This window comes from Elgaria multicarinata, chromosome 2, assembly GCF_023053635.1.
Source record: "Elgaria multicarinata webbii isolate HBS135686 ecotype San Diego chromosome 2, rElgMul1.1.pri, whole genome shotgun sequence".
Classification (NCBI taxonomy): Eukaryota; Metazoa; Chordata; class Lepidosauria; order Squamata; family Anguidae; genus Elgaria; species Elgaria multicarinata.
The window spans coordinates 177004999-177029126 of NC_086172.1; the positions used below are offsets into that span (position 1 = coordinate 177004999).

The 24128-nt window shown below is 48.5% G+C and overlaps 1 protein-coding gene across 1 annotated transcript in view; it reads right to left on the reverse strand.

The window, feature by feature from the left end:
• SLC35F4 (solute carrier family 35 member F4) overlaps window positions 1–23541 on the reverse strand; it is a 167400-nt gene extending 143859 nt beyond the window's left edge. Inside the window, exon 1 of the mRNA XM_063118202.1 lies at window positions 23439–23541. Coding sequence (XP_062974272.1) covers window positions 23439–23541 — 103 coding nt within the window. The remainder of the gene's footprint in view (window positions 1–23438) is intronic.
• Between the last annotated feature and the right edge of the window lie 587 nt (window positions 23542–24128).

The following is a 24128-nucleotide window of genomic DNA, read 5'->3' on the forward strand; positions in this document are numbered from 1 at the left end:
GTATTTTAGAAGATCAAAAAAAAAATAGTATTGGTAATCCAGAGTGACGTCAGTGTGCAGTTATTTATCTATCTTAAGGGTTTGTAATCTGATTTTCCACTCCCACGAGTTCTCAAAGCAGAGAAAAATATTAAATACACACATGGGGGTAAAAAAAAAAACCTGAACTAAATCAGGAGTATTATCTCAACAGCAGGGGAAATAATACGAACCCAACCAAACCCCATTGCACGCAGAGGTTAAAAGCCTGCTTCTTAAGAATAAAAAAAGGGGGGGGAATCTTTAATAGCCCATCTAAATGGACCAAGCTCCCCAGTGTGGCAAATCTCAAACCGTGATGAATTCCATGAATTCCATACAGACAGGGCAGCAAGGGTAGATTCCTGCATTGAGCAGGGGGTTGGACTTGATGGCCTTGTAGGCCCCTTCCAACTCTGCTATTCTATGATTCTATGATTCTAAGAGAGAAGGCTCTTATTAATTGTTAGAGACAAAATCGCCTCCAAAGGAAGACGGAAACAACAGAAGAATCATAGAATCATAGAATAGCAGCGTTGGAAGGGGCCTAGCCAAGGCCATCGAGTCCAACCCCCTGCTCAATGCAGGAATCCACCCTAAAGCACGATCAGTCTAAGGCCATAGCTAGACCTAAGGTTTATCCCTGGATCGTCCAGGGGTCAAACCTGTTCATCTAGGTGACACACAGGGGATCCAGTGCTCAGGCAGGGGCAAACCCTGGATGATCCCAGGATAAACCTTAGGTCTACCTGTGGCCCAAGGATCAATCTCATGCAGCACTCTGTTCACACAGGGGCCAACCAGCTGTCGATCAGGGACCCATAATAACACCCTCCCGCCCATGTTCCCCAGCAACTGAAGAGACACTGAAAGAACTGTGCATGTTTAGCCTGGAGAAGAGAAGATGGAGGGGAGACATGATAGCACTCTTCAAATACTTAAAAGGTTGTCCCACGGAGGAGGGCTAGGATCTCTTCTCAATCTTCCCAGAGTGCAGGACATGGAATAATGGGCTCAAGTTAAAGGAAGCCAGATTCCAGCTGGACATCAGGAAAAGCTTCCTGACTGTTAGACCAGTACGGCAATGAAACCAGTTACTTAGGGAGGTTGTGGTTTCTCCCACACTAGAGGCTTTCAAGAGGCAGCTGGACAACCATCTGTCAGGGATGCTTTAGGGTGGATTCCTGCATTGAGCAGGGGGTTGGACTCGATGGCCTTGTAGGCCCCTTCCAACTCTACTGTTCTATGATCCTATTAACTAGTGTATATAGGCTTACTGCCTCTGATACTGGAGGTGTCATTGACAGCCTTCTCCTCCAAGAATTGATCCACCCCACCCCCCCTTTTAAAGCCATCCAAATTGGTGGCCATCACTAGAGCTGCTGCTGGTGAATTCCATAGTTTAACTATGAGCTGTGTGATGACGTCCGAATCTACCACCAATCAGCTTCATCAGATGACCCCCTTTGGGTTCTAGTATTATGGGAGATGGAGAAAACATCTTCCCGTCTCCCCTCGGCCTCCTTTTTTCCAAACTAAACCATCCCAGCAGCTGTTGTAACCTTTCCTCATAGGGGAGATGCTCCAGTTCCTTGACCATTTGAGTTGCCAGGAGGTCTCACCAACAGCAGCAGCATCGATTCATGAGTGGACCTAAATGTCCCGGGGGGTTGTTCAGAGTAACTTGAGGCCCAAGGTCCTTCTCATTTCAATTTAGACAGTGGGGAAAGAACAGAGAGAACGTAAGTAGCAGTGAGGGAAGGGTACCAAGGGAGAGAGGTGAGCAACTGTGGTTCATTTTCCAAGGGCATCTATTGGGCGTTGTTTCAGGAGGCGGCAGCATATTGTTGCTCTGGGAGGCTGCTCAGGTCATAACAGGGAAAAAGAGAGAGAATGGTAAACTGTGTAAGGAAAATCCACCACTGAGCATAGAGTTATGCGGCTTAATCCAGCCGGCCGAAATCATAGAATAGCAGAGTTGTAAGGGGCCTACAAGGCCATCGAGTCCAACCCCCTGCTCAATGCAGGAATCCACCTTAAAGCATCCCTGACAGATGGTTGTCCAGTTGCCTCTTGAAGGCCTCTAGGGTGGGAGAGCCCACAACCTCCCTAGGAAACTGATTCCATTGTTGTACTGCTCTAACAGTCAGGAAGCTTTTCCTGATGTCCAGCTGGAATCTGGCTTCCTTTAACTTGAGCCCGTTATTCCGTGTCCTGCACTCTGGGGGATCGAGAAGAGATCCTGGCCCTCCTCTGTGTGACAACCTTTTAAGTATTTCAAGAGTGCTATCATGTCTCCCCTCAATCTTCTCTTCTCCAGGCTAAACATGCCCAGTTCTTTCCATCTCTCTTCATAGGGCTTTGTTTCCAGACCCCTGATCATCCTGGTTGCCCTCCTCAGAACACGCAGGAAAGCTCTGGACTGTCTCCGCCCACCCAGGCTGCCCATCAGGAAGGAAAAGCCATAAAAGGCTTCCTGCTAGAGCTGGGACTTAGCCTGGGCAACTATGGTCTTCCTGGCTCTGGTTTCTCCCTTGGTTGTAGCACTATTCCAACCCCAACACACACACACACCCAGCTCAGTCCTTTGGCTCAGCCCTGACAACAAGGTGGACTGTGCTTATCTTGCAGGCATTTCAGCTTTGCGCAGAAATGTCACGGGCTACCTCTTGCGTTTCGCGGCCTTTTGGCCCCACCGTTTGTATTTTTTTCTCTCTGTACAAATATATCTGTGAACGGAGGAGAATATTTCACGTTACGCTTCTGATGAAGTGGGATCCAGCCTGCACAAGCTTCTCCAACGATGAATCACCGTGTTAAGAGTTTAAGGCAGCCTGTTAAGAGTTTAAGGCATTACAAATCCCACCATTCCCCAGCTAGCCATGGGAGTTGTAGTCCAACACATCTGGAAGGCACCAGGATGGAGAAGGCTAATTTAAGGAGCTGGAAGACACTTTGCTGCTCATGCTGGATTATAATCCAGCTGTTTTGCGCCTCGATTTCGTTTCTTTTTTTAATTTAACACGTATGTCAAGAGCAAATCCCATTTCTCGAGGGCTGTTCAGGACCCAGAAGAAAAGCACGGTTACAAAACATCACGATACCACATCCATGATTGAGACCTGCAGCCATACGAAGCGTGATGAAGCGTAAGTCTGCCAACAGAGATGCAAGTGGCATCTCAGATTGCCATAAAACAATTTGTACAATTTCAATCCATCGACAACCATCCCAAAATGTTGCTGCATGAATGCCATCTCGTGCACAACCACTCCGATGCGGCATGCACCTGGCGTAACAGGCCCCATGTTTTAAACGATGACGGTTAGAAGACATTTCTATATAGAAGCCCGCTGAGGCCCTTGGACGAAAGTCAATAGCCCTCTGCAAGACATCATTTCCGACTTTTAGCAACCGTAATCCGTGCCTTCCATAATGGCCCTTTGGGCAAGGAGGAAGAGGGAGGAAGAGAGGGGAAAGGGAGCAGGTGGGAGAGAAAGAGAATGGTTTGCACTGGCCCCGCCCACCACTGGCATTGGCTCCGCCCACCACCGGTAAGAAGCCCCCAACAGATCAGCCTCCCAAGGAACGCAACCCTTGACAGAGGAAAGGTCTCCCTACACCTCATATATAGGACACTGTCTAGCCACGGTCAATCACGGTTAATTCCCAATGATTTCAACAGGGTGTGAGCAAGTGCTTTTTTCACCCATTGAAATCAACAGGGCTTAATTTTTGGCTGGTTTGCACTAGAGATGTACAGAGTTTGTTATCTCCACGCCAGCTCTGTTTTGCAGGTTTGTCAGGAGTCTTTCGTTCCGTTCTCCACTCATTCATGTAACCGGATTTGTTTTAGGGATGAATGAGGGCTTCATTCCACTTGTGCTAATGGGCATTAGCACCAGTGCGAATTCACACAAATCCCCCCCCCCCCGCAAAAAAAATAAACATAGAAAATAGTCCACTAATCCACAGACTCCGTGCAGCTCAAGAAAAGCCGGTCCGCTGTGGAATCCACAGGGTGAATTGACAGAAATCTGAACTCATATGAACCTGTTGCAAACTGCTCCGACACCCCTAGGTTGCACCCTACATGTGGGAAATCGTGTAGAAACAGTTCTAAATGAAGGATCAGGGCATCTGCCATCGTCAATACATTGGTAGTCCTTGACAGGTAAGGAAAGCGGAGGTGACGGAGGAGGATTATTTACATAAGAACATCAGAAGAGCCTTGATGATGGATCAGACCAAGGGTCCATCCAGTCCAGTTCACACAGTGGCCGTTCAGCTGTCGGTCAGGGACCCATAAGCAGGACACGAGTGCAACAGCAGCACTCTCCCCACCCATGTTCCCCAGCAATGGCACCCTCTCACCCATGTTCCCCAGCAACAGCACTTCCCCACCCATGTTCCCCAGCAACAGCACTCTCCTGCCCTTGTTCCCCTGGAACAGCACTCCCCCACCAGCAATGGCAACCTCCTTCCCATGTTCCCCAGCAACATCACTCTCCCACCCTTGTTCCCCAGCAACAGCACTCTCCTGTCCATGTTCCCCAGCAACATCACGCTCCCACCCATGTTCCCCAGCAACATCACCCTCCCGCCCATGTTCCTCAGCAACATCACTCTCCCACCCATGTTCCTCAGTAACGGCACCCTCTCACCCATGTTCCCCAGCAACATCACTCTCCCACCCATGCTCCCCAGCAACAGCCCATGTTCCCCAGTAACTGATGCACATATGCTTACTGCCTGTGATCCTGGAGGTAGCATATCATAGCCGGCGGGACTAGTAGCCATTGAGAGATGGAGAGAGCCTGCTTTTGCCCCCGTGGAGATGGCTTGTTGGCTTCGTGAATCATTGTGTGTCGAGGGAAGATGGCGCTCCTCGTGATGGGCTGTTCTCTTCCCCTCCACGCAAGGAAAGAGCTCCGGGGAAGTGGAGCCTCCATCCAGCTTGAAAGCAGGGGGAGTCTCCAGTGTCAGCCCTACTTAGAGTAAAAACATTGAAATGAATGGGACTTAAGTTAGTCCTTTAAATCCCACTCATCTCAATGGGTCTACTCTAAGTAGGGCTAACACTGGATAACAGAAGAACATTGGAAGAGCCCTGCCATCAAGCTGCCCACGGGAGACCCACGAGCAAGACACAAGTGCAACAGCACCCTTCTAAAGAAGCCCATGTTCCCCAGCAACTGGTGTACATAGGTATTACTTATTTTATTTATTTATTTATTTATTTATTTATTAAATTTATATACCGCCCCATAGCCAAAGCTCGCTGGGCGGTTTACAAAAGTTAAAAACAGTGGACATTAAAAAAAAAATAGTATACAAAATTTAAAACCCTCAAAATATTTAAAAACAACAGTCTAAAACGAGCCCGCACGGACTGGCTGAGCCAACTAAGTAGCTCCTTCTGCTGGGTTATATTTGGAATGCAAAGTGCTGTGTTTAGCGAGTGGAATTATTAATTTATACAGGGCAATCGATAAGCACAGCCCGCGGCCACAGATATTATATAACACCTAGTCTCTGCGGTTGGCATGGATTTCCAGTTGGCTTCTGCCATCCAAACTCAATCTGAGGTGCTAGTTTTAAACTGTAGCAGCCTGTTTACTTGGGAGTATTTAAGGGAATGCATTCTACGATGCAAAGACGGACAAACAGACAGACAGATATATTTCTATTACTACCCACTGACCCACATCTCTGCATATGGAGGTGAGATGCTTTGAACCTCCCCCTTCCTTGCCTTCTGAGATAGGATTGCTAAGAGGTGAGGAGGTTAAAGCATCTCCCGGGCTCCAATGTCAGTAGGGCAAGGAATCCGCACCAGGTTTTCATCAGAACTTTAAAGAAGCTAACACAGGTAGGGTAACCATATGAAAAGGAGGACAGGGCCCCTGCATCTTTAACAGTTGCATAGAAAAGGGGATTTGAGCCCCTGCCAAAGGAAGTGAGGCAGGTGGCTACCAGGAGCAGGGCCTTCTCTGCTGTGGCACCCCGGCTGTGGAATGAGCTCCCTAAGGAGGTTCGCTTGGCACCTACGTTTTAGACACCAGGTGAAGACCTTTTTATTCTCCCAGCATTTTAACAGTCTATAAATAAATTTTAACTTGGTGTTTTAAATTTGTAATTTTGCATTGCTGCTGTTTTTATCTGGTTGAGCTTTTATATTGTATTTTGTACTATGGTTTTATACTGTTGTTTTATACTTTGAATGGTTTTAATTTTTGTGAACCGCCCAGAGAGCTCCGGCTATTGGGCAGTATAGAAATGTAATAAATAAATAAATAAATAAAAGGTGTCATTTGTATGCACGCAGCACCTGGTGAAATCCCCTCTTCAGCACAACAGTTAAAGCTGCAGGAGCCCTGCCCTCTTTTGTATCTGATCATGCTAAGCATTGCTCCTGCAGCTTTAACTGTTGTGACGAAGAGGGAATTTCAGAAGGTGCTGCATGCATGCAAATGACACCTGCTGAATTTCCCTTTTCTATACAATTGTTAAAGCTACAGGAGCCCTGTCCTCCTTTCCATAGGGTCACCCTAGCCAATGCAAAAGTCATTAAAAAAATAACAACACTAAGACTTTATGTCTTTTCGCACTTGGTTGAGGCTTGCCTGTTGTTAAAAGATCTCTCTCTCTCTCTCTCTTTTGAATGATTGATTGATTGAGTTCAGAACAGCCTAGAAAACGGATTCTCCCTCAGTCTTGGAAAGTGGATGTTATTCCACCAAGCAAAGAATCTTTTTTAATGCACCAGCAGCAGAGCAAGAAGCATTCCCGAATCCAGGGGTAGACAATGCAGTCTCATCCCCACTCTCGGTGTGGTCTGTGAGGCTTAAGGTAGGGTGACCATGTGGAGAGGAAGACACAGCTGCAGTATCTTTAACAGTTGTGTTGAAAAGAGAACTTCATAGAATCATAGAATCATAGAATATAGCAGAGTTGGAAGGGGCCTACAAGGCCATCGAGTCCAACCCCCTGCTCAATGCAGGAATCCACCCTACTTCAGCAGGTGCCCTTTCTATGCATGCAGTACCTTCTGAAATTCCCTCTTCAGCACAACCGTTAAAGCTGCAGGAGCCCTGCCCTCTTTTGTATCTGATCATGCAAAGTAGGGCTCCTGCAGCTTTAACGGTTGTGCTGAAGAGGGAATTTCACCAAGTGCTGCACACATACAAATGACACCTGCTGAAATCCCCATTTCAATACAACTGTTAAAGAGACAGGAGCCCGGTCCTCCTTTCCATAGGGTCACCCTAGCATTGGTTTTCATTTGATCTCGCACTCTTCTTGGCGGGATGTCGGTGTGGCCAAAAATGGCCTATGAAATTTAAATGTAAGCAATCAATAAATATGTATAAAATGGAGAAGAAGTTGTTGTTGCTCTGGCTTGCAACTGTTTTATAGGAAACACGAGAATGGTGGCTCTGGTGTCAGTGGGGGCGGTGAATCCGCTCCGGGTTTTAGTCAGAGCCCATCAGAAGTCTAAAGGAGCTCTCCAAGGTGCAGACACCTCCTTTAGAGTGCTGACAGGCTCGGAGTGAAACCCGGAGCGGATTCCCCGCCCCCACTGACATCGGAGCCAGCAGCCTCTACTGGAGATGCCAGACTTTTCGCCTGACCCGGGAGGGGTCTTCTTACATTCTTATACAAATGCTTTACTTGCTAAATCCGGGGCAGTCGACCCAATAGCGCACTCCACCATTAAGGCAGCTCCTTATCAGCCTCCTGCATTCCTCTGGATCTAGCTTTGCTGGGTGAACAGCCACAGCCTCACTCATCTCCTCTGCATGGGAGTGCGCCTGCTGGCCTGGTTCCAGTTCAGCCAAAGCAAAGGTTTCAGAACGGCCAAGACTGCTTGGCGGTTGCAGCCGGGGAGAGCGTTCTGTCTCCTGAACGGCCGTCACCACAAACGAGCCCTGCAAAGCAGCGAGAGATCTCAACCACAAATGACTCCAACTACATAAGACAAACCACAGGGTTTTCCGTGGCTTACCCTGAACATGAATGTACCATGCGCAAAAGACTTTTATACCGATAACTGGTTTAGATTTTTTGTTCACACCGCCACTAACCTGTTAAGGGTGCAATCCTAGACACAATTTATTTTATTTATTTATTTATTTATTTATTACATTTTTATACCGCCCAATAGCCGAAGCTCTCTGGGCGGTTCACAAAAATTAAAACCACAATAAAACACCCAACAGGTTAAAAACACAATTTCGAAATACAGTATAAAAAGCACAACCAGGATAAAACCACGCAGCAAAGTTGATTATAAGATTAAAATACAGAGTTAAAACAATAAAATTTAAATTTAAGTTAAAATTAAGTGTTAAAATACTGAGTGAATAAAAAGGTCTTCAGCTGGCGACGAAAGCAGTACAGTGTAGGCGCCAGGCGGACCTCTCTGGGGAGCTCGTTCCACAACCGGGGTGTCACAGTCCTACAACTGCCAGCATCCAATTCCTCCCGGGTGTTGTAGGACATTTTTCTGCCTAAACAAGCCCCCTAAATGCCTTGTGAACCGCCCAGAGTGCTTCGGCTATTGGGCGGTATAAAAATGAAGTAAATAAATAAATTAGTGTAGAGTGACCATATGAAAAGGAGGACAGGGCTCCTGTATCTTTAACAGTTGGATAGAGAAGAGAATTTCAGCAGGCGCCATTTGCAGGCATGCAGCCCCTGTCGAAATTCCCTCTTCATCACAACAGTTAAAGCTGCAGGAGCCCTGCCTTCTTTTGTATCTGGTCACTCTAGTATAGCTAGGGCAGCTTTAACTGTTGTGATGAAGAGGGAATTTCACCAGGTGCTGCATGCATACAAAGGACACCTGCTGAAATTCCCCCTTCAACACAACTGTTAAAGATAGAGGGGCCCTGTCCTCCTTTCCATATAGTCACCCTAATTTATACATTAATTTAGTTGACATCCAGCCAGGCTTACGAATTCTGTTGCTGGAATCCACGTCTGCCTGCTACAATTGTTGTGAACCGCCCAGAGAGCTTCGGCTGTGGGGCGGTATTTAAATGTAATTAAATAAATAAATAAATAAAAATAAAATCCCATACCAATCGGTACCCTAATTTTAAACATCCAAATCCGTTTCTACGGCAAGTGGTTACAAGGTTAAGCAGCGTGCCTTGCTTCTATGTCCCTGTGATTTATTTATTTTTAAGACATGATAAATGAAAAATTATGGACAGGCTTTGTCTAGTATTCATATTGCATAATGCAGAAGAAAGAAGGGGGAAGCAAAAGCAGCTGACGGAAAAGAATGCATATTAATAGGATTTTCCTAAAACAATAACAGCAGCTGAGAAATTCATATGTCTTTAAGAACAAATAAAGCAATGGTATAAATAAAAGATTCTCCCCATTTGCACCTCCAGCCTCCGCTGACGCTTAAAGAGAAGCATGTTAAGCTAAATGATGGCAAATCCTTAACAGCTTGCAAATATTTCATTTAAAACTAAACGACCTAGTGCTAAAAATAGGGTGACCATATGGAAAGGAGCAAAACGGAGCTCCTGTGTCTTTTACAGTTGTATAGAAAAGGGAATTTCAGCAGGTATAATTTGTATGCATGCAGCACTTGGTGAAATTTCCCTTCATCACAACAGTTAAAGCTGGAGGAGCCTTGCTTAGCATGATCAGATACCAAATAGGGCAGGGCTCCTGCAGCTTTAACTGTTGTGATGAAGAGGGAATTTCACCAGGTGCTGCTTGCATACTAACGACACCTGCTGAAATTCCCTTTTCTATGCAACTGTTAAAGATACAGGAGCCCTGTCCTCCTTTTCATAGGGTCACCCTAACCTCTAATGCAGAAGAGACAGAGTAGATTACACTGAAATTTTACAAAAGGGGAAACTTTATGTCTAACTGAGTCAGCAGTGGCAGTGGGAAAGAGAGAATGTGTGTGTGTGTATGAGAGAGAGAGAGAGAGAGAGAGAGAGAGAGAGAGAGAGAGAGAGAGAATGAGAGAGAGAGAGAACCCCCAGCCAAATGATATTACAGCTGTTTTGCAGGTGTTTGCTCATTACTCATTGGGTGACTAGCATCAAGTGGTCACTTGCATGTGTGAATAGCACAGAACCATGTCAGACCCAGTGCTTTGCAAAGCAGTCTGCTGACACGTTCACCTATCAGTCATCCAGTGGCACATAATAACGTCTGGAGAAAATGATGTACTGACGTGTTTGACCCAGTCCTACTAGGATCGTACACAAATATGCTTCCTGAGAGCATGTTCACCAGGAGGATTTGAAGGGTGTGTGGCTTTGATCATTCCAGTCAACAGCACATCTTAATCTATCACGCTTGAACACACCTGCAGCCGACTTGAGAAATTCTGCAAACGACTGATCAAAGCCCGCGTAAGAAATTGGGGGAAATCACAGAACAGAGTCTTGGCAACTTAAGCCCCGCCCCTGCCCCTGCCCCAGCACAGGGATAGGATGAAAGAAATCCCCAACGTGATGGCTTCATACATTCATCACCTGATGCCTACAACGTCAAGTGAAAACTTGCATGTGTGAATAGAAGATCACAGACGTGAACCATTCCTAACATCACAACCTTTGAGGGTTTTCCAGGATTCTTTTGCTGCCTGCTGTCAAGCGTACGAGAACCAAAAGCAGTAAGAATTTTTATTTATTTATTTATTTATTATTTATTACATTTTTATACCGCCCAATAGCCGAAGCATCTTTCTAAAGGGGTCCACGTTTGTTAGCTTACCTGGGTGGGCAATCACTGCTCCAGTAGTAGCCATGAGGCTTGGCTTTCCAGGGCATCAGAGGTAGGCATGGTTGGGCTAGGGTGACCATATGGAAAGGAGGACAGGGCTCTGCAAGTGAACAGCTAGGATGCAAGAGGCAGCTCAGGTCAGTGGGCCCCTGCTGGGGGAGTGGGTCCTCAAAAGGTGCTCAACCTTAGGGTGACCTTATGGAAAGGAGGACAGGGCCCCTGTATCTTTAAGAGTTACATAGAAAAGGGGATTTCAGCAGGTGTCCTTTGTATATATGGGGAACCTGATGAAATTCCCTCTTCATCACAACAGTTAAAGCTGCAGGTGCCCTGCCCTCTTTTAAATCTGGTCACTCTAGTATAGCTCCTGCAGCTTTAACTGTTGTGATGAAGAGGGAATTTCACCAGGTTCTCCATCTATACAAATGACACCTGCTGAGATTCCCTTTTCTATGCAACTGTTAAAGATACAGGAGCCCTGTCCTCCTTTTCATATGATCACCCTACCCAACCTAGGAAAGGAGGACAGGGCTCCTGTATCTTTAACAGTTGTATTGAGAAAGGAATTTCAGCAGGAGTCATTTGGATGTATGCAGCACTTGGTGAAATCCTCTCTTCATCACAACAGTTAAAGCTGCAGGAACTATACTAGAGTGAGCAGATACAAAAGAGTGCAGGGCTCCAGCAGCTTTAACAGCTGTGATGAAGAGGAAATTTCACCAGGGGCTGCATGGCTACAAATGACACCTGCTGAAATTCCTTTTTTTTATATACAACTGTTAAAAGATACAGGAGCCCTGTCCTATTTTCCATATGGCCACTTCCTGCTCCACAGAGGCCACATCTGCTACCTGAGAACTGAGGTTTACAGGAGTGGATACATGTGTGCATAAGCGTACAGCATTGGCATCTGGCATCCTCACATCACAGACAGGAATCCCAACAAGGCCCCCAGGAAAGCTCCTTTAGAGTTCTGTCTGGTTCTAATTGAAACCCGAAGCAGATTCAGCGCCCCACTGACACCGGAATCACCAGCCTCCGCTGGGCCGTCCACACTGTGCCAGTGGGGGTCTGCGAGCCCTGCACCATTTCAATTACCCACAATCCCCTGGAGTAAAGCTACATTCTGGGTAATTAACATAGTGGGCGGCTCGCTGGCACTTTGACAGACAGCATGCTTCAGTGGCTCTGCCCTGCCAGCAGTTTTAATCAAAATGTCTTACACCTGTGGTGAAGAATATTAGACACTTCCCCTACCGGCTGCCAGAATTAAAGTTCCAGTTGCCATACTGGCTACCTGGCAACCATCACTGCGAAGCACAGTATGACTCAGGCCCAAGATGTCAAAGAAGCAAAGGTGGAACGTCCAGAGATAGACAGAGGATGATGTGGCGTTTTTCGGCACTGCACTGCCAAACTTTAGAGGCAAACCAGGACTTATTTTCCTTAACTCAAAGAAAAATCAGCCCTTTTTAGGCTGCCTTTGCGCCCCACTTCAGTGACAAATTCAGCAGCACTGCAGTGAGGCTCGCATGTGGTCAGGGATGCTTTAAGGTGGATTCCTGCATGGAGCAGGGGGTTGGACTCCATGGCCTTGTAGGCCCCTTCCAACTCTGCTATTCTATGATTCTATGATCTATGTTCCCCATCCTTGATCTCTTAGCATGATATGGTCCACTGTAATTGGCAATAGCTTTTGAGGGAATCCAAGAGAGGTCTTTCGTTTCTCTGCTGCCCGGAAGCCTTTCTGAGCAGGAGATGTTAGGTAGGGTGACCCTATGAAAAGGAGGACCGGGCTCCTGTATCTTTAACAGTTGTATTGAAAAGGGAATTTCTGCAGGTGTCCTTTGTATATATGGAGAAACTGGTGAAATTTCTTCTTCATCACAACAGTTAAAGCTGCAGGTGCCCTGCCCTCTTTTAAATCTGGTCACAGTTTAGCTGCAGTATAGCTCCTGCAGCTTTAACTGTTGTGATAAAGAGGAAATTTCACCTGGTGTGTCATGCATACAAATGACACCTGCTGAAATTCCCTTTTCTATGCAACTGTTAAAGATACAGGAGCCCTGTCCTCCTTTTCTTATGGTCACCCTATGTTAGGGACTGAGTCAGTGGAGGCTGGTGGCTCCGGCATCAGTGGGGTGGTGAATTTGCTCCAGGTTTCAGTCAGAAACTCTAAAGGAGCTATCAGAGGTGCATTGCAGAGCTCATTTAGAGTTCTGACAGAAACCCGGAGCGGATTCCCACTGGCTGAACCTGAGACCGTTTCCACGCAAAGCTGGCAAGAGAAGTGTGTTCTGTACCCTCATCCACCGTTTCACAGTCGAATGGCCCTTTGACAAGCAAAATCCCACCGCCCTCTTCTCAGGGCCCATTCAGAACAGGCCCTGTGGCCAAGGTGCAGCCAGCAGAAGAGTGGTTTTCAAAGACGAAGGCCTAGCAAATGCAAAGACCCACGCTTTATTATTATTATTATTATTTATTTATATAGCACCATCAATGTACATGGTGCTGTACAGAGTAAAACAGTAAATAGCAAGACCCTGCCGCATAGGCTTACAATCTAATAAAATCATAGTAAAACAATAAGGAGGGGAAGAGAATGCAAACAGGTACAGGGTAGGGTAAGCAGGCACAGGGTAGGGTAAAACTAACAGTAGAAAGTAACAGTAGAAGTCTGCACAACATCAAGTTTTAAAAGCTTTAGGAAAAAGAAAAGTTTTTAGTTGAGCTTTAAAAGAAGACTGACTCAAGAAAGCTCCCCAAATGATAGTGGCGGTCGGTCTCTGAGAAGAAAGGAAGGAAGGAAGGAAGAATCAGCAGGTGTGTCACAAAGAGAACCAGAAGGCTGTACTTTATAAAAGATTAAGTGTAACATTTTCTAAATTACTCAAATGACTTTAAAAGCCTACATATCTTTCTTTTCCCTTACATTATTTCTCCCTGAGTGCGTTGGAAGTGTAATTTTGTAAATGCAGAGATTTTCATACAGGAGAACCGGATCTACAAATTAAGAAAAAACAATGCGGGGGGAGGGTGTCTGTATTATTCATTTCAAGACCGCTGCTCCACCTTTTGATCAAAGTATAGTACCCAAGGTGTATCAAAACCAAAGGTCCACAATTCTGAGCTGGCTTTGGTAGCCAGCCAAAATCTGTGCTTGCCACAACCTACCCCGCGCCCCCACCCAGAAGAAGGTTTAATGTCACATCACACTCAAGGCCCAAGGATCATAACTGGGAAATTTCAATATGTAACCTGAAATCTGACGGGCAGTCTCTAAAAACAGTATGCAGGCTTGTGCGAAGATATTCAAGATTATTCACTGTTTATTCCTCAAAGTGTGGTGAGTGAGCTTAACATTTTAAATAAAGCTCGCCAAACTTTATCTGAACTATCAGAAGTCTTCAGAGATGGTCCAAGACATTGAGGTGCCCAGAACAGAAAATTCAAATTCCTCCACCCCCAAGTGCAGGACGATAGAACGAAAAAAAACTGACAGTTTCTCCCCTTGAAAAAATACTTCAAAATCCACCACCTGAGTCAATTGTCTTCACTGCCTAGGGGAAAGACACACCCTGACTATCTCTTCTTTCCATGGGTCTTTGAAAAGCTTCTGATATCACCCACAAGTTTTCAAGCTCACTTCCATAGGGCTAAAATTCAACAGGTGAGGCTTTCTCCACCATTCCAACTGTCTGCTAGGGAAAGCTTCACCTGCAGAACTTCTACCTGGCTGCCCCAGAGATAGAAGTGAGACAGAAATAGGACCTTCTATTGGCTAGGCCAGAACCAACTGTCAGTTAGGTTCTTCCTTCCAAAGACAGGCTCATGATACAGCCAGGGCACCTCAATTTGGCTGATTCTTTTCCTCCTATGCTTTCCCCTTTCATATTGTGTCTACCAAGCTTATTTTTATTACATTTATATCCCACCTTTTTTCCTCCAAGGAACCCAAGGTGCCATACATAATCCTCCTCCTCCTCTCCTTACAACAACCACCCTGTGAGGTGGGCTGGGCTGAGAGTCTGCGACTGGCCCAAAGTCACCCAGTGGATTTTCACAGCCGAGTGGAGACTAGAACCCGGATCTCCCGACTCCCAGTCCAACGCTCTAACCCCTACAGCTGCTTGTCATGCAGCTGTTCAATGCACAGGAGCCCTGCCAGGGTGGGGAAGAAGTTGGTAACCTTATTTGCAACTACATTCCCTCAATCCAGAGGGAGAGGTGGGTAAGAAATAAATATGTATTATTATTATTATTATTATTATTATTATTATTATTATTATTATTCCAATCCTCCAAATAGGTTCAGCACTTTGGACAACTCCTGCAAAATTCTGACTGAAACCCAGAAAAGATTCATAGTCCCACTGGCATCGGAGCCACCAGCCTCCACTGAGCACATGTGGCCCCAAAGGGGAGTTTTGCAACCCCTGCTGTGGCCCCCACCATTGCCACATCACCAAATTCCCTGCATGCAGATCATGTGCCCGGTTTCTCTGCAGAATCACACCCCAGCCCCTAACTTCAGGAAGAACAATTTTGCTGGGATTGCAGCCCTACAGCCATTTCTGTTTGCAGTGCAGCCGCTTATGGAAAGTACTGGGGGCCCCAATGCAAACACACACACACACACATACACACACCCATCTGCAGTTGCCCATCCCTACTTTAAAATCAAGCTCCAGCATCTTAGATTGGGCTCAGTAGCCAACAGGCAGCCAATGCAGGTCCTTCATCTGATGTAAACTGTGGCTACACCTGAACAATCCAACCAGAATCATAGCAACAAAACTCTGCACTAATCGGAGCTTCCAAATTGTCTTCAAGGGCAGCCCCATGTATAATGCATGACAGCAGTCCAGCCCGACCCTATTCTGACTGGCTGTGGCTTTCTGAGATCTCAAGATTCCCAGACACTGCTGCTAGCTTACATCTTTTGAGCCGGAGATGGTTAGGGACTGAACCCAGTGGAGGCGGATGGCTCCGATGTCACTGGGGCAGTGAACCCGCGCCAGGTTTCAGCCAGAACTCGAAAGGCGCTTTGGAGAGCTCCTTTAGAGTTCTGACAGGTTCTGATTGAAACCTGGAGCGGATTCAGTGCCCCACTTAACACTATCTGAGATTGAGGGCGGACAAGTGCAACCCTGGGACTGGAAAACCTCAGAACCTCTTTCTCTTTGAATTCTACCAGGACACCCTTTCGCTCCCCCGCCCCCTTCAAACATTCCTCGAATCCTCCCTGCTCAGCTGAAACATCTGTAAGGATTCGGAAGGAAGTTTTTACAGAACATCTGGGAAGAGAGGGGGGGCCCTTCCGCACCCATCCGAAGGCTGCCCGGGCCGAAGCGTTCCGCTCCTGCTTTCCTGCCCATTCATTCTTCGAAATTACATCCTCTTCGCCTCAAGGATCCCCTTCAAATGCCCGCAGCTGGCAGGAGACAAATGGGAGACAGGCCCCGTCAGACGCGTCCTACAAACAATCGTCTTATGTAATCGCCTCTCCCAAATTGTTGCCAGTTTGCTGCATTAAAGAGGACGGCTGTTAGACAGTGGCTTCCCTTTACTTCCCTAGCAGCCAAAGGGCTGAGGAGTGAGTATCTCGTCTCGATTTCACTGCTGATTAACTGCATTGCTCCTTGAGGAAGTGGTCCGTCTGTCTGTCTGTCTGTCTGTCTTTCTCTTTGTGACTCTTTCTGCTGAGAGGTACCCATTTAAAGAAGAAAAGAAAAGCAGCCGGGCCCACCCGCACATTTTTCTTTCGCGTTCCCAAACCCAGCAGCCACTGCTTTTCGCCCCGGACGTTCCTGAAATCACCAGCTTTTCAAAAGTCTCTCCTCCACAACCATCTCCAGGTTGCGCCGAACAGAGGATCGCCCCGAAACACTACAACCACCGGCAAAGGGTCATTTCCTGGCCGCAGACAAAAATGAATCACTCCTCATTAGATGCATGTCAACCGCGGCTTTACAAAACAAACAGTTCCAGGTTCATTTCCAGTTGCACGGAAATCTAATGCGCTGGCCGCACGCAGGCACGCGCACAGGCCCCTGCCGGCTCCAGCTGCTCCTGAGCACTCCCGCTGTCCCTAATTGAAAACTTCCAAAGCAGAAATGTTCTATTCTAACCAGGGCTGCTTGCTAGCGTGGCGGTTCTCACACGCAAAATTCTTCCACCGGAGACGTTCTCGATGAAGTTAGCACAAAGAAAACCATTCATTCAGGCATCCGTTGTTGGGAGAATCATCTGACTCTAGATCACTTAAGCTTTGAGTGGGAAATTAATAATACCAGGCGTGAATCCTGAGTGTTAGAGCAGTACGACAATGGAACCAGTTCCCTAGGGTGGTTGTGGGCTCTCCCACACTAGTGGCATTCAAGAGGCAGCGGGACAGCCATCTGTCAGGTATGGATTCCTGCATTGAGCAGGGGGTTGGACTCCATGGCCTTATAGGCCCCTTCCAACTCTACTATTCTATGATTCTGTGAATCAGAGAAGGATGAGAAACGGTTCCCTTACAGCAGAGGTGTTTAACCTCTTTTAGCTTCATGGCCATATTTCCTCTTGGGAAAGCTCTCGGGGGGGCTACATGGTGGTAACAAAAGCTGAAGGGGGCAATGGCAACAGCAAAAGAGCAGAGCCAAATTAGCAGCAATACCAGCATCTTTTAATCTAAGGTTGCCACTGCCAGTAGCTAGGCCTTTGGAGAGGCTAGGGTGACCCTATGGAAAGGAGGACAGGGCTCCAGTATCTTTAACAGTTGTCTAGAAAATGGAATTTCAGCAGGTGTCATTTAGATGCATGCAGTACCTGGGGAAATCCCCTCTTCATCACAACAGTTAAAGTAGCAGGAGCCCTGCCCTCTTTTGTATCCGGTCACATTAGGCAGGGCTCCTGCAGCTTTAACTGTTGTGATGAAGAGGGAACTTCACCAGCGGCTGCACGCATACAAAGGACACAGACTGAAATTCCCTTTTCAAGACAACTGTTAAAGATACAGGAGCCCTGTCCTCCTTTTCATATGGTCACCCTACCCACCTCGGACTCCCAACCTGCAACATGGGACCCACTTTGTCCATTTCACAATTGCCCAACGTGGCGGCAACAGCTTTGCCGCGACCCACCTGGACTGATCTTTCAACCCACTTTTGAGTCACGACCCACCAGCTGAAAACCACTGGTCTACCCATAAGTGGATGACCTGTGATCCTCCAGACGCTTCCCCTACAATTCCCATCAGCCTTTACCAGCATAGCCAATGGTGAGGGATGATGAGAGATCAGGTGGGCTCCAACATGCCCACCCCTGGCCTACACTGACTGGCAGAGTTTCAGATGGGAGTTGTTGTAGTTTTTTCCAGCCACAGGAACATGGGAATCTGCCTTATACAGAGTCAGACCTTTGGTCCATCTGGCCCAATATTGCCAACACTGACTGGCAGCAGCAGCTCTCCAAGATTCGAAGCAGATTTCCCAGCCCTACCTAAAGATGCTGATGGGGATCAAATCTGGGGCCTTCTGTATGCAAACCAGATGCTCTACCATTGAGCCACGGCCCGTGCCTAATGCACTGGGGTGCTTCACTCAAGCTTAAGATTCCCTTCAGCCTCACTCAGTCGGCGAGGTTTGAATTGGGACCTAAGAACATCAGGAGCTGTTTATCCTGAGTCAGACTTTTGGTCCATCTAGCCCAGTAGTGTCGACACGGGCTGGCAGCAGCAGTTCTCTAAGATTTCAGCCAGGAGGTTTTCCTGCCCTACCTGGAGATTCTGGAGATCGAACCCGGGACTTTCTGCACACAAAGCAGAGGCTTCACTTCTGAGCTACAACCCTTCTCCAGCCTCTATATCTCCCTTCCCAACTTGGTGCTCACCAGATACTTTGGACTACAACTCCTAGCAGCTGGCATGGGGGGGGGGTGCTGTGCAAGAACCAAGATGGTTCTGTGCAAGACCCATGTGCAAGAACCAAGATTTTGCCCACATAGAACAGCTTTCCCCAACCCAGATGTGTTGGACTACAACTCCCATCACCACCCACAGCCAACCATGCACTGGGTTGGAGAAAGCTGGCCTAGAGACAACAAGCTGGCCATTGTCACAATCCTAGTCCAAATGGACTGTGGGCCTGACCCCGGAAGGACGTTCCGGCAACCCTTCAGCTGCATCCAGCATCACCCCCTCATATCATCGGCAGGCCCCCACCTTCTCTCCCCATCCATCCATAAACTGGAAAGGTGTCCGTTCGCAAGAGCTCTCCCTGGGACCCTCCAGAAGTTGTGGACTGCAATTCCCAGAATTCCTGACCATGCTGGTTGGGGCTGAGAAGCCCTGAAGCCCAAAACATCTGGAGAGCGCCGGGTTAGAGAACGCTGAACTAAGCACGGCCCCACATCCACTGCGTCAGCATTTGGGGAACAGCGTCCAAAAATATTTGTGACGTGTGCGAACCTAGCGAACCTCCGGCCCAGGGCCAAAATCTGGCCTTTGAGAATGCCCAGAAGGCTGCACACCTTCCCTTCGACACCAACTGCTTGACTGTTTCGTGCTTGTGCCTCTCCGAGGGCTTAGATACTGGCAACAAGAGCCTTAAACTAAAATATGCTGGGAGTTAGATCCTGCCCCTTTTTGCCATTGGTCCCGCCCCCTTTTGCAATTGGCTCCGCCCACCACCAAAATGCAGCCCCCAAGAGCTCCTCCCACAGGAAATTCCATCCTCCAGCTTAAAGTGGCAACACTCCCACATTACGATCAACCTAACTTAAGGTGACCATATGGAAAGGAGGACAGGGCTCCTGTATCTTTAACAGTTGCATAGAAAAGAGAATTTCAGCAGCTGTCATTTATATGCATGCAGCACCTGGAGAAATCCCTTCTTCATCACAACAGTTAAAGCTGCAGAAGGTATACTAGGGCTCCTGCAGCTTTAACTGTTGTGATGAAGAGGAAGTTTCACCAGGTGCTGCATGCATACAAATGGCATCTGCTGGAATTCTTTTTTCTATACAACTGCTAAAGATACTGGAGCTCTGTCCTCCTTTTCATATGGTCACCCTAACCTAACTGTACCTTCACCACCGCCGTGTATATGCGGGTATGTTGTGGCTGAGGAAATTCAGGATGCACAACCACCGAGAGAATGCCTCGTCACTCTCTTCGCCAGCTATTTCATGCTTTTAGGTGGAATTACAGGAACACCCTCCCCCCCAAAACACACGCATCTGAGTTGCCACTACGGCAAATGAAGCCAAGATCCATCTATTAGGGAAATGAAAAATAATCTTATCACGGCAATGACAAAACGCTTCGTTTTTCTTCGCCAAGAGACAAAATTCTTTCCCTGTAAAGCCCATAAAACAAGCAGACAAACTCTTCCAGCTTCCTGATGAAATACATTAGCCGTCCATACAAAAATGGGACACACCTGTCCTGTCGTCTCCAGGTCGTAGTGGCCTATATATAATGCATACAACTGTTCTCATTCAGGACCATGAACCAAAGCTATAGCACCCACACTGACAGCACACACACAGAGAGACACTGTCCACACACACACAAACACACACACCACTTCAGAAAAATAAAGGGTTGCCAACTTTCTCTTCTGGCAGGGTTCCTACATCTTTAACAACGCTATCCATGTAAAACAGCCTTCCCCAACCTGGGGCGCTCCAGATGTGTCGGACTACAACTCCCAGAATGCCCCAGCCAGCTGGGGCATTCTGGGAGATGCAGTCCGACACATCTGGAGCGCCCCAGGTTGAGGAAGGCTGATGTAGAAGAACATAAGAAATTCCCTGATACTGGATCAGACCAAGGGTCCATCCAGTCCAGCACTCTGTTCACACAGTGGCCAACCAGCCATCGGCCAGGGAGGAACAAGCAGGACATGGTGCAACAGCACCCTCCCACCCATGTTCCCCAGCAACTGGTGCACACAGGCTTATTGTCCCGAATACTGGAGATAGCACACAACCGTCAGGGCTAGTAGCCGTTGATAGCCTTTGACCTCCAGGAATTCATCCAACCCCCCTTTTAAAGCCATCCAAATGGGTGGCCATCACTACACCTTGTGGTAGTGAGTTCCATAATTTAACGACGCGCTGTGTCTTCAACAGGGAAAGTTTGCTCTTGGTGCGACGATGCGGTTCGCAAGAAAAGGCGCGCCTGCTCAAATTCTGCCTCTCCTAAAAGCGCAGCAGCCTTGGCCAGAAAAGAAGTTGACACCACTACTCAGACATGAGCCTTCTGACCTAAAGGCAGCAGTGAAGACGCAAAGGCCATGGAAGCCTCATGCATCTATTGCTTTTAAATTATATATTGTTTTAACTTGGATTATGGTTTAATTTGTTTTTAACTGTGCATATTTATTGTTTTATACTGTATGTTTTTATCTGTACAGCGCCCTGAGATCTTAGTGATATAGGGTGGGATAGATATTAGATTGTAAGCCTATGCGGCAGGGTCTTGCTATTTACTGTGTATAATCTGTACAGCACCATGTACATTGATGGTGCTATATAAATAAATAATAATAATAATAATATTTTAAATAAATAAATAAATGCCAAGGTGGGCGTAAGATCACCTGCCGGCTTATACAATATTGCAGCTTGTGTTGTTTATGAGGTGATTATATAGTGTTGGTACCTTACTAAGATTATCATTATGATTAATGTGCAGAATACTAATGGAACTCTTATCACACAGTTTTGGAAGAATATTGTATTATATCGTTGTTATTTGAAATCCTCAAATGGTATGGGAACTGTCGGCAGAGAGATTCCCCCTTCGCCCACGAGGTCTTTGCCACCAAATTCTACTGCAAGGAGTTGGAAAAGACCCTCTGGAAAAGATATGAGTTGCGGGGCGGGGGGGGGGGGCACAAGCAGCAGCAGAAGAACAACTCTTTATTTTTACATTTGGTTTACAAATCGCGTTCCCCTTCAAGCTTTCCGCAAAAGCGGTTTATAAAGGCTGGGAAAAAGACTTTACTTGAAACTTTACCACGAAGGCTGCATCGCTGTGTGGAATCATGCAGGGGCTGGGGGGGGGGCATTTTGAAATACTTTGGCCACGATCCAAGCTTAAACTGGCTTAGGGTGCAATCCTATGCATGTTTAGACAGAAAGAAGTCCTGCAGCTCCCAACACAGCCGGCTGGCCAACGCTGGGATTTGTAGGATGTTTTTTTCTGTCTAAACATGCATAGGATTGAGCCCTGGGGGTGTGGGGGAACAGCTTCAGTACACTTCCTGCCTCCCTCCACAGCCAGGCTCCTACCCCACTGACAGGCTGCTCTTTGCCGCCCTAGGTTGGTCCCTTTTAACGCCACAGAAGTTAGCAGCAATCCCCGCATGATGGGCAGAGAATTCCCCAAGCTCATTCATGTGGGGCGTGACAAAAAAAAAACCTTCCTTTTGTCCAGCCTCCCCCAACTGGTCCCTTCCCCCCCACTGGATGCGTTGGACTACAATCCCCATCATCCCCAGCCAGCAGTGATGGGGGTTGTAGTCCAAGACATCCAGGGGAAGGGAGCCAGGTTTGTTTTCGTCTGACCTGAATCAAGACCACCAAATCCATTTCCCTGGTGTATGTGTGTGATCCCATCAGAGAAAGCGGGGCTTTGTCCACCTCCAGCATCATAAACCTCTCTCCTGTCTCCTCCTTCACACGTGCACGAACCTCGTGGGATCTCTCTTCCTACATCCTGCGGCGAATTTGTGACGGCCCTATTCACACACACACACGCCAGCCAACACTTGATGCGGCAAGTGTGCGCCTGTCCCGTCAGTGCAAAACCTCGGCTTCTTTTGTACACGTGCGCGCGCGCGCACACACACACACACACACACACTTTGCAGTCTGCTCAATGCTTTTTTTAAAAAAAAAACCACACACATCAGCATCCAGTGCAAATCACAAGGCAGTTGAAGGCAAACGTGGTGTAGTAGACACCCCCAGCCCAAAACTGGGCAAAGGGAGGGGGTGAAAACACACACACACACACACACACACACACACACACACACACACACACACACACACACACACACACACACACACACACACACACACACACACACCCCTCTTCCAGTGGAGGCTGGTGGCCCCGATTTCGGTGGGGCCGCGAATCCCTAAAGGCTTTCAGCCCAAAGCCGCCAGAACTCTTACAGAGCTAACCAAAGTGCCGAGCCTTACCCCAAAAACGGGGCTCAGCACTTTTGAAGCCCGGGCTGCTTCGGGCTGAAACCTGGGCACGGATTCACAGCCCCGCCGAAACCGGAGCCGCCAGCCTCCGCTGCGACCTCTCCCTCTCTCCCCCCCCCCCCCCAGAATCCAGCGCACCTTCCCCTTTCTCTTTCTCCCCCCCTCCACCCCTTTTCTCAGCAGGGGGGTGCTGGGGAAGAGGCGTGCCGGGTGCGGGGGGGAGAAGGAGGTGAAGCGCCTCACTCACTCACTTCGCTCCCTCTCTCTCTCTCCCGGGAGCCCCAGATCAAAACGACACCCCCCCCCCTCCAAAGAAAGACAGCCGAGCCCTCCGTTCAGATGCGCGCGCCCCCTCCTCCTCCTCCTCCACCAACCTCCCCCCACCCCACCCCACCTCCGCACGCGCGCCCCCGCGATCGCCCAGCCGCGCGGCTCCGTCTTACTTTTCTGGCTGGAATAGCCCGGGTAGTAGCCGTAGTAGCCCGTGATGCGCAAGATCCGGTCCTCGATGGTGGCCACGCCGTTGGGCGCCGCCTTGACATCCATGCCGAGGGGCGCGGAGGGGAAGCAGCGGGCGGCGGCGAGGAGGAGGAGGCGGAGGGCGGCCGGCCGGCCGGCGGGCTGCTGCGGCTGCGGTTGCCGCGGGAGCCGGAGGGAGGCGGCGTCGGCGGCTCCTCCTCGGCGCGTCTTCGCCGCGGCTGGGGCCAAAGAGCGGCTCCTCCGCATGATCGCAGAGCCTGCCTGCCTGCCTGCCGCACCCCCCCCTCCTGCTGCTGTGCCAGCCTCCCTCGCCACCCGCGGCCAACTTTCCCAGCCGCTCGCGCGCGGATCGGGGCGCCCCCCGGGGACCGCGAGGGGAGGGGAGGGAGGGGAGGCCAAGGGGGCCGGAGGAGAAGTTGGTGGGACGCGTGGCGCCGGCGGGAGCCCACCCCCTGCCCCAGTTGACCACGCCACCGCCGGGGGGGGGAGTCGCCGCCCCCTCTGGGTTCTTCGCTGGGGGGAGGGTAGAGAGGGAAAGGGGGCCGGAGCGACCGATCCAAGCCACGTGTACCTGGGACGGCGGGGGGGGGGGGCGCTTACTTCTGAGTAGACCCGTGTTGGAGCGCGCAGGAGAGGAGCTGGGGGCGGTTTAG